The sequence below is a fragment of the Garra rufa genome, chromosome 12 (genome assembly GCF_049309525.1).
Source record: "Garra rufa chromosome 12, GarRuf1.0, whole genome shotgun sequence".
Taxonomy (NCBI): Eukaryota; Metazoa; Chordata; class Actinopteri; order Cypriniformes; family Cyprinidae; genus Garra; species Garra rufa.
Window position 1 is genome coordinate 43,593,966 of NC_133372.1, and position 11,784 is coordinate 43,605,749.

General features: G+C 31.4%; 1 protein-coding gene across 2 annotated transcripts; it reads left to right on the forward strand.

Annotated features, from left to right (window-relative positions):
- The first annotated feature begins 5,673 nt into the window (after positions 1 to 5,673).
- Positions 5,674 to 11,780, forward strand: LOC141347347 (cysteine and glycine-rich protein 1-like). 2 transcript variants are annotated; one of them, XM_073852351.1, is made up of 7 exons: positions 5,674 to 5,708; positions 5,886 to 5,916; positions 6,381 to 6,490; positions 9,532 to 9,700; positions 9,777 to 9,906; positions 10,256 to 10,349; positions 11,499 to 11,780. In XM_073852351.1, the coding sequence occupies exons 3-7, from the start codon at positions 6,382 to 6,384 to the stop codon at positions 11,573 to 11,575; spliced, it is 579 nt and encodes a 192-aa protein (XP_073708452.1). In that variant the 5' UTR covers positions 5,674 to 5,708; positions 5,886 to 5,916; position 6,381; the 3' UTR covers positions 11,576 to 11,780. The 2 variants fall into 2 exon arrangements, with proteins under 2 accessions (XP_073708452.1, XP_073708451.1); XM_073852350.1 differs by lacking the exon at positions 5,886 to 5,916 and having other exon boundaries at positions 5,691 to 5,708.
- The last annotated feature ends 4 nt before the right edge of the window (positions 11,781 to 11,784 follow it).

Here is an 11,784-nt window from a genome sequence, read left to right on the forward strand (position 1 = left end):
ATCATCATGATCAACACTTTCATCTTCATATCATAATTTATAATAAATTTGTACAATACAATAATACCGGCCTACCCGGACATCATCTTCTCCTCCTCAACAAAATCATCATCATCATCATCATCATCAACATAACACACTATCATCAATATAAACACCACATCAAGATGATTATTACCTGCATGTGATGATGAGGATGATCAAGGTGATAAAGTTCTGTGTCATCCTTCAGTGTGAGGTGTTTTATAAGGAGGGTGAGTCTCCCTGCAGACAGGCTCAAGTTTCAGCCGCATTAAAGGCAGAACTGCAGCTGCAGCCTCTCGTTTATCAGGCTTTACTGGACTGAATCTAATCTGAGCATGATGGAGTGATCCATCTACAACACACACACACACACACACACACACACACACACACACACACACTCATAGGCGCTGACCATCACATCTCTGTTTCACATCAGCCGGGTTACATTTACTCAGCTAATGCTTTTTAACTCTGCTTATTGCATTAAGACCACAGTCATAATTATAGTGATGGTTCCCACACAAAATAAACAGCACCAGAGAAAATATGCGGCCTCGGCACGTGCTGTATTTGTTTTGTGGTGGGAAAATAAAGAAATCGTTACTGCACATGTACAAGGGGAAAAACAGAATCTAGATTAAAAAGCTACACTTGAAGCACAGACGGTTTAAAGCTAAAATGATGGTGCTGTGATGAACGTATGATGCAAGTCGATTGCCTACAAGCCAAGATCAAATGAGCGTGCAATCGAGAAAGGGTGTGTCGCACTACATTCAGTCAATACAGAAGAGTGAGCATGCCCTCGTCTGGCTGTTACGTGAAACTGCGCATAGACCAATATTTACTTTTTATTTGTTACTTGGCAAGGGCTGAAGATGCATAATATTTATGCACAGCTGTGCAAGACACACGCATTAAAAAAAAAAAAAAAATCAGACAATAAACCATTTCCTTTTATTTTATCTAATACTAAATTAAATTAAATTATCTAATTAATTATTTTATCATATTTATGGCTACTTCTGTGTAAGCATGGTTTCTTAAATTCCAAGGTATTTGCTCTCAAACATCCTATAATTCTAATAAATATGTTCCAAAATATTTTCATAAGTATTAAGTGTAAGTGACCCAAAGATAATGCATAATATTTGTGCACATCTGTGAACATGCAAGACACATGCAAAAAAGCAGATAATGAGCTTTTCCTTTTTATGTAATTCATTTTAAATTATATTCTATTTTATGTTTAATTTTATTATTTTTATTAGCTTTGACTTTTGACTAGTAATTCTGACATGGTATGTCAACATTTTGACATAATTATCATTTAGTATCTTAAAGTTTGGACTTTTATCTCATTAATTATGACTTTTTATGAATTTTATTATCATTATTAAGATTAAAGTCTTGATCATGATGATCATAAATTAAAATCATCATGATCAACACTTTCATCTTCATATCATAATTTCTAATTAATTTGAATAAAACGTATTTTATTATTTTTATTATGTATTTTTATTCATTTATTTATGGATTCTTCTGTGTATGTATAATTCCTTAAATTTCTAATTATTTGTTTACCAAACCATTTTAAAATATTTTTAGAAACATTAGTGACTCACATTTAAGTGACCCAAATAAATACAACAAATCTCAATCAATTTTCACTCAAAGTGATAGTTCACCAAAAAATGAACATTCTGTCATAAATTACTTTTCCTTAATTCCAAACCCATATGACTGACTTTCTGTAATGGACACAAAAGCAGATTTCCAGGTTCCTCTTTTCCATACAATAATAAATATGGTGCTCCGAAGCCATTCAATAGTTTTGTGTGCTGAAGACAACAAAATTAAAGTCTTGATAATTATTTCAAACAACATGAGGGTGTGCAAATGAGGAATTGTAATTTTTAGGTGAATTACCTTTTTAAGCCGCTTCACTATAGCCACCATACGTACAAAATTATACAAAACAACTAATAAAATGATGACACTTACTTATTTAATTAATTCCAGTTCAACAAACCATTAAGTATCGATTCACATTAAATTTAACATCTGAATTCATCATTTTAAGTGGTCAATAGAATCTGTATGACTGATTTAACTTGTTTTCACAGGTTAACAAACCAACAGCATAATTAAACAAATGGAAATGAATGCACTATTGAATATAAAATAATCATTTACTCACAGATGCTGACGCGGAGCCACTGACAATATTATTCAGGCCGGAAAATGAAATAAATGAAGTAGCATTGCTTTAATTCCGTTACATTAACTTCACAGCACATAAGTCGCTCTCTTTCTCAGGCCTGAACACATGCTCAGATTTACATGAAAACCTTCCTGTCCTTGACTCCTGTTTCCTCAACGGTGGATTAATGCATTGGTCACACATTCATGCTCATAGCGGATGTCCATAGCAGATAGACTTCTGTTTGTGACCAAAGTTGCGTATATAAAAAGGCTTCTGTAACACACATAGATGAAGCAGAGCTTTAGGACTTTCCTTGCTCTGTCTCAAGGCTATGGATCAGTTTCCAACACCCTCTTTTCATCGACAATCGAAGGAAGTCATTGGATCGGATGAATCTGCGCCAGAAGAACAGCACCATCAGCAGGCTCCTAGCAGAGACAGAAGATGTGTGCTGCTGTAATATTCATGTGCAGCTGTGAACATGCAACACACATGAGGAGAAACCGGAGTTAAATTATAGTAAAACTATAAAATGAGAAATGTGAGACTATGGTAAAATGTTGGCACTTTTAAATGTACCGTACCACTGCACCATTTGATTACCATGTCTGTATTTTAAAGGCAATTATAAGTGCTACATGGAAGCAAATAAATACAGCTTTAAACAAGGAAGAAACATGCAAAACAATAGACAAGCACTTTCTAACTAAAACTAACCTGCTTTATTTCGTAACTGTCGAACTAACCTGATTTAATTCCCAATTTACTAACTAACTAACAACTAGCTAACCAGCTTTATTTCTCAACAAACTATTCTGGTTTATTTTCTAACAAACAACTAGCTTTATTTCTCAAATAACTTGGTTTACTTCTTAACCAACTAGCTTTATTTCTTAACTAACTAATCAGCTTTATTGTATAACTGACTAACTTACAACTAACTTTCTTTTTCAACTAATCTGGTTATTTACTAACTAACTAACTAACTAACTAACTAACTAACTAACTAACTAACTAACTAACTAACTAACAACTAGCCTTATTGTGCAACTAAATTGTGTTTTTTTCTAACTAACTAAAACCAATTAACTTTATTTCTCAACCAACTATTCTGGTTAACTAGTTATCTAGTTAGTTACCCAATTAACTAACTAGATAACTAGCTTTAATTATCAATGAATCTGCTTTATTTCTTAACTAACTAATCTGCTTTATTTTTAACTGACCAATATGTTTTATTTACCAACTAACTACTAATTAACTATCTTTATTTTCCATCTAATCTGGTTTATTTCCTAACTAATTAAATTAACTAAAACTAATTAACTTTATTTCTCAACTAACTAATCTGGTTTATTTCCTAACTAACTAGATAACTAGCTTTTTCTCAAACAATCTGCTTTATTTACTTATTAACTAACTACCTAGCTTTATTTCTCAACTTGCTAATCCAGTTTATTTCTTAAATAACTAACTTTATTACTCAACCGACCATTCTCGGTTATTTCCTCACTAACTAGATAACTAGCTTTATTTCTCAACTAACTAATCTATTTTTATTTCCTAACTAATTTAATTTCTCAAATAACTATAGCTTTATTTTTTAACTAGCCAACTAACCTGCTTTATTTCTTAACCGTCTAACTAATCTAATTTATTTTCTAACTGACTAACAACTAGCTTTCTTTTTCAACTAATCTTGTTTATTTCCTAACTAACTAAATCTAACTAAAATGAACTAATTAACTTTATTTTTCAACTAACTAATCTGGTTTATTTCCTAACTAAATAGATAACTAGCGTTTTTCTCAACTAATTGGCTTTATTTACCAACTACCTAACTTTATTTCTCAACTGAAATTCTGGTTTATTTCCTCACCAACTAGATAACTAGCTTTATTTCACAGCCAACTAATCTGCTTTATTTTTAAGTAAACTACTAACAACTAGCTTTATTTCTCAACTAATTTGTTTTATTTCCGAACTAACCAACTATTATATAACTAACAACTAGCTTTATTTTTTATACAATCTGGTTTATTTCATAACTACCTAAAACAAATTAACTTAATTTATCAGCTAACTAATCTGGTTTATTTCCTAACTAACTAGATAATTAGCTTCATTTCTTAACTAATCGGCTTTATTTACTAACTACATAACTTTATTTCTCAACTGACAATTCTGGTTTATTTCCTCACTAACTAGATAACTAGCTTTATTTCACAACTAACTAGTCTGCTTTATTTTTAAGTAAACTACTAACAACTAGCTTTATTTCTCAACAAATTTGTTTTATTTCCTAACTAACCAACTATTATATAAATAACAACTAGCTTTATATTTTTATCCAATCTGGTTTATTTCATAACTAACTAAAACAAATTATTTTTATTTCTCAACTAACTAATCTGGTTTATTTCCTAACTAACTAATTAGATAACCAACTTCATTTCTTAACTAATCTGCTTTATTTACTAACGACCTAGCTTTATTTCTCAACTTGCTAAACCAGATTATTTCCGAACTAACTAGTTTTATTTCTTAACTAAATTAATCTGCTTTGTTTTTAACTAATCAATGTTCCATTTCATAACTAACTACTAACTAAGTAACAACTAGCTTTATTTCTCAACTAACCCTTCTGGTTTATTTCCTCACTAACTAAATAGATAACTAGCTTTATTTCTTAACTAATCTGCTTTATTTTTGAAACTAGCCAATCTGTTTTATAACTCACCAACAGAATACAGCAAATCTTGCGACCATAACTGGCTAACGATGCTCTTGGGAAACGCACCCCAGCTTGATTCCCTAACCAACTAACTAATCTGCATTATTTCTTAACCAGCTAACTAACTAGTCTACTTTCTCTTCTCATTTCCTGAAGAGGTCTGAGTTTGTGTCCCAGTAGCAGGTCCAGCTGTTCCTCATTGTGTTTGGTATGAGGAGAGTGAGGAACTCCAGTCCTCCTAACAAACACCGTTTAAGGTCAAAACACACTTGTAAGCATTTAACGGGTGACTACAACACTGCATGTCTAAAAGAATTACAGTTCATATAATAACAGTCATAAACTGTACGGTATATACAAAATGATTCATAGTGATTCTAGTTTGTTTGCTAATTCACTTGTTAAAGATTTAGTAAGAGATGTATATTGACAAATACTTCTTAGTTGGCCACAGCAAATTGATGGAAGATAGATAGATAATATAGTACCAACTTGCTATGCCCAACTTATAATAGATAACAGGTATAAATATAAAAAGAAAACTGCCAAATAATGATTTGAGAAAAGCCAGATAGGTTAGAAATGACTCTCTCTCTCTCGCTCCCTTTGTCGTGTTCTGCATCTGTTTTCCCTCCCGCTCCTCATCTCTTCATCAGTCTCATCCTCTCTGGACTCATATGAGGACTCAGACTCTCTCCAACACTCCTGACTCTCTCTTCTAGTGACTAACTATCACTGCAGGTAAGAGCTTTTCTATTACTCTCCATAAAATAATGTTTTTGTAACTGTGGGAAAAACAGAACGCCTGTAATTTGAACTTTATCCTGGTTTGATATCAGATGCAGGATGTACAGAGTACATAACACTATGTAAAGTATATAACACTTTACAATAAGCTTATTGTTACTTTCACAAAAGGTTCTTTGTGGTGAAAGCAGATTATAAAAAGGTAAGAAAAAGATGGTTCTTGGACTGAATTGTTCTTTGTGGAACCAAAATATGGCATACCTTTATTTTTAAGAGTGTAAATGTTAATATTACTAATACTGAAATAACTGCTTTAGAAGTATTTTTCATTGTTAGTTCACGTTAACTAAATAACTAAGGTTAACCAATGAAACCTTTTTGTAAATTGTTACTGGGTAACATAAATAACACCTAATTATGTGCATATTCTTCAGTGACTTCCAAAAACAGCATATAGCCACTTGGAGTTCAATTTAAAAACAATGGCAATGACAAATGATCCTTTATCCAGTCACAAATCACTTAATAAAATCACAGTAATAAAACTAACTCAAAATACACAATTGAAATGACAAAACTATTGTGCATATGTAAATGCAAGGCCTAATGTGCATTTATGAAGTAATTTGTGCATGTTTTATTGCCTGCATGCATTGAAACTGTTAGGATGCCGCTGGGAGGAGGAAACAAGTGTGGCTGCTGTAAGAAGACGGTGTATTTCGCAGAGGAGGTTCAGTGTGAAGGACAAAGCTTCCACAAGTCCTGCTTTCTGTGCAGTAAGTCAAACACAACTGCTCTGAGAGCTTTGTATTCACATCACAATATGTGAACTAACATGAGAGATGGAAGCAGATGTTGGAGCTCAAGTGGGGAAATCTATTAGAGATGGACACGTATCGAGACACACGTTTACCTGACACCTCTGAAGATCTAATACAGTATTTTAAGCAGAAAGGATGTGCATGTGAGCATGAGATTCTCAGTGTGGAAATGGGTGTTGAGGGCTTGCCCTGTGGAGAGAGGGTGTTAACCGGAAAATGGAAAATTATTCATGCAGATGGTCATATATATCATGGAAAATATAATATAATGTTTTTGAACAAAACTATCAGCTGTGAATGTGATAGCATGACACCAGCCCAGAGGAAGTTCTTATTTTGTTATAGAGTTTGTTCTGGTTTGGGCACAAAAATCCACAAATGCTGCCAGTGGATCTCATTTATGATTTTTCTGTCCTAAAAGATTTTTTTTTTTGAGTCGCTTTTATTTTCCATTTTCTTTTTATTCTAGAAAAACTTTCGGTAATTGAGTTTTCATACAATTTTATTTCAGTTTTAGTTATTCTAGTAAATCAAGTATAAAATGTTGGATCATAAACAGTAGTTTGTGCTTCTGAACTAATGACAAAAGTGCTCTGAGTGCTTGAAAAGCTGGCATGAGTTTGGATAGGAGACTCAGCAGCGAGTAAATCTTCCCTGTTTAACAGTGTGTCCATATTAGGTACTGTACAAATGAACATCCCGATGGATTCGTATGCCTTTTATGGCTGCACATCGTCTGTGTCTGACTGCAGATCTGTGGAGCAAAAAAATGTTTATGTGTAGATGACACTTGCAGACCCATTCACATTAATGACGCATCAAATGCATAAGTATTACGACATCAAATTGTAGGGAGAGTGTACAGTTTTAGGGTTGTGTTTTTAATACCTTTTAATAATTTTTAAGAAGTTTCTCCAAAAAAAGCTCTTTCAGAAGTTTCAGAAGAAAATATCTCTATATGAAGTCAAACGTTTCTAATCAAACTCACTGATACTTATAAAAAGATCAAACTGAAATGCTATACACATTCATTTTATAGCTCTTCTACTATATTTTTGATTTGATATTGACTTTAAAGGGTCGTGAACTGCATTGTTTAATTGTATGATGTTTCCTGAAGTGCAAACATATGGTTAAAATGATATTTTACATCAAAACCTGCCATAATGTAAAAATAAAAGGCCATTTTCTGCCCTGGTTTAGCTATTTTTAATATTACAGTTGCTGAGATTAACTAATCGTGAAGTGCTGATATAATAAACATCACCTGCCTGAGTTATGTCATCCTAAAATGCAACTCTTTTATCAACCAGGTCTTATATAAAATTAGATATGTAAGTGTGTCCAACTTTATATGCATACATATATACAGTTGAGGTCAAAAGTTTACACCCCCCTTTCAGAATCTGCAAAATGTGAATTATTTTAGCAAAATAAGAGGGATCATACAAAATGCATGTTATTGTTAATGTAGTACTGACCAAAATAAGATATTTCACGCACAGTATTTACCTTCTACTATCTTAATATCGTAATGCCTGATAGTTGCATTTAGCAGATTAGAGCTGGGCGAAAATATACTTCACATTTTGTGGCAATACAAGCAGATATGATTTGCTATATAGTATATATCACTTTACTTGAGTATCCCCCTTTTAGAAACTGCAACGTTAATTATTTAACCATAATAGGAGAAATCATATAAAATGCATGGTATTGTTTATTTAGTACTGACCTGAATAAGGTATTTCACATAAAACATGTTTACATCTAGTCCACAAGATAAAACAATAGTTGAATTTATAAAAATGACCCCTACAAAAGTTTACATCCCCTTGATTTTGAATACTGTGTTGTAAACTGAATAATCCACAGCTGTATTTTTTTTTTTTTGTGTGTGTGTGTGTGTGTGTGTTAGTTTTCAATGAGGCCTTTGTTTGTCCTGAACAGTTAAACTGTCTGCTGTTCTTTAAAGTAATCCTTCAGGTCCCACAAACTCTTTGGTTTTCTAGCATTTTTGTGTATTTGAACCCTTTCCAACAATGACTGTATGATTTTGAGATCCATCTTTTCACACTGACGACAAATGAGGGACGCATATGCAACTATTACAGAAGGTTCAAACGCTCAGTTGTCCTCAGTGTGAAAAGGTGGATCTCAAAATTATAGTGCTATTGTTGGAAAGGGTTCATATACACAGAAATGCCGGAAAACCAAAGAATTTATGGGACCTGAAGGATTTTTCTGAAGAACAGCAGGCAGTTTAACTGTTCAGAACAAACAAGGGACTCATAAACAACTATCACTAAACAAAAAAACACAGCTGTGGATCATTCAGGTAACAACACAGTATTAAGAATCAAGGGGGTGTAAACTTTTGAACAGGGTCATTTTTATATTTGTTTTCTCTTGTGGACTATATGTAAACATGTTTTATGTGAAATACCTTATTCAGGTCAGCACTAAATAAACAATACCATGCAATTTGTATGATTTCTCTTATTATGGTTAAAAAATTAACATTTTGCAGATTCAAGTAAAGTGATATATACTATATAGCAAATCATATCTGCTTGTATTGCCACAAAATGTGAACTTATTTGTGATATTATTGCCCAGCTCTAATCTGCTAAATGCACCTGTCAGGCATTAAGATATTAAGATAGTATAAACATTAACATCATGATTTTCTGTAAAGCTGCTTTGAAACTATGTGCATTGTGAATAACAGTGTATTTGTTTTGGTAGTTGGTTTCAATTAAAACAGTTTCTTGACAAAAAAGGACATTTTGAGTTCTTACAGTGTAGCATGATTTTATAGAATATTGACTTCTTGTGTCTAAAGATGAGAGAAAATTAGATTTCTGTGAGAATTAGAAGACTGAAAGAACAATCATTTTTTTGCTCTGAAGAGCAACATTATCCAAGAGCAACTGTCTAATGCATTGCGTAATAAGAGTGTTTTGATCATGATCATGCATCTATGTTTATTGCAGTGGTGTGCAGAAAGAATCTGGACAGCACAACAGTAGCTGTGCATCAGGACGAGATCTACTGCAAGTCCTGCTACGGCAAGAAATACGGCCCAAAGGGCTACGGCTTTGGTGGAGGAGCGGGAACCCTGAGCATGGACACGGGTGAAGCTCTGGGAATCAAACCGACCGGGTTAGTAGGACGTTTTCATTTGCTTTGTGTCTTTACCAGAGTGCATTAAAGTCGTCCGTCTGTATTTGTCACACAGACAAACATCCCATCGTCCCACCAACAACCCCAACCCGTCAAAGTTTGCGCAGAAGCTTGGAGGTTCAGACGTTTGCCCTCGCTGTGGAACCGCCGTGTATGCGGCAGAAAAGGTGGTTGGAGGGGGAAACGTGAGTTGGTTTTTCTTGACTAGACTTGTGGAGATCAAGTCACTTTGCCCTGGGCTTTACCAAACTGGTTACCCCAACTATCTGGATTAATTTGGAAAAAGGCTTATTGTTTTGTCTTGGTTGCCAAAATACTCTCATTAACGACTGCTATACACAATTGTACTGACAACATAATGACGCCGTATCCTTACCTGCCCTCATATGAAAGCCAAATAATGCAGCAAACTGACAAAATAACAGCCAAACCAAACATGTGTGAAGTTTTATACACTGCAACAACTTGGAAAAAAAAAATCAATTAAAGTCTGACAAAATAACATTTTTGGCATCACTTTATCATCTCTTTTAGTCTTGGCATAAGAGCTGCTTCAGATGCGCAAAGTGTGGAAAGAGTTTGGAGTCCACAACCCTAGCTGACAAAGATGGAGAGATTTACTGTAAAGGTCAGTATCAAGTTTGCATACAGGTATGTATGTTTATTTAATAGTTAGATATTCAGGATTTGCCTAGAAATACACACACACGCAAAAAAAATACTACTATTCAATATTTATATTAATATTATTAATTTACTGTGCATTTATATAACTTATATATTTAATATTATATATAATATTGATAGTATTTAAAAATTTAAAAAACATTTATATAATAACGGAATAATAACATTTATATTCATAATAATATTATTTATTTAATGTGTATTTATATTTATAGAACTAATATTTCTGATAACATTATTTTACTTATATTTATAATTATTTATTTTTTTGATAAAAATTTCTATAATAACTGAATATTTGAACATTTATATTATAATAATATTATGTATTTAATCTTTATTTATTTTTCTATAATTTATATTTATATTTATTTACATATTTTAATATTATATTTTGTATATTTATAATAATATTATCAATAGTTAATATTATATATTAATATTTATAATTCTAAAAAACATTTATATAATAGAATATTTACATTTATATTCATAATAATATTATTTATTTAATGTGTATTTATATTTATACAATTTATATTTATAATATAATTTCTGTAAAAAGAATAATTATAATAACAGAATATTTAAATTGATATCCATAATGTTATTTATATAATGTGTATTTATATTTAAAGAAATTTATGATAATATTATTTATATTTGATATAATTTATATTTATAATACCATTTCTATAATCATATTATTTTTTTATATTTCTATAATTAATATGTATAATAGCATTGTTTTATATTTATTATTATTATTAATAGTATTCATATTTATATTATTTATTTAATGCGCATTTATATAATTTATTTGTATAATAACATTTTAACATAACTTATATTTAATATTGAGATTAATCATTCTAAAAACATTTATATAATAACAAAATATAAAAATGTATATTCATAATATTATTTATTTTTATGTGTGATTTGTAATTATTATATAATTATTATACATTTCTATAACACAATATTATTACATTTATATTATAATAATGTTTATTTAATCTTTCTATCATTTATATTATAATATAATTATTTATTTAATATTTAATTTGTAATATTTATATTTATACAGCGTGCTATGCTAAGAACTTTGGACCAAAGGGCTTTGGCTTTGGTCAGGGAGCTGGTGCTTTGGCTCACGCTCAGTAGAAACACAGCTTCCATCGGTGAACCCAGGAGGTCAGACTGGTCACTTTCATATGAAACATGTTTAATAAATGTTATACACACATAAGTGCCTAATTTGGTGCTCAGTACATGTTATGTACTAAATCTAAAAAACTGTTTGATTGTGAAATCCAAAATGTTATTATCAACTGACATCTTTGCAATAATAAAACTGGGTTATTTTTAAGCTT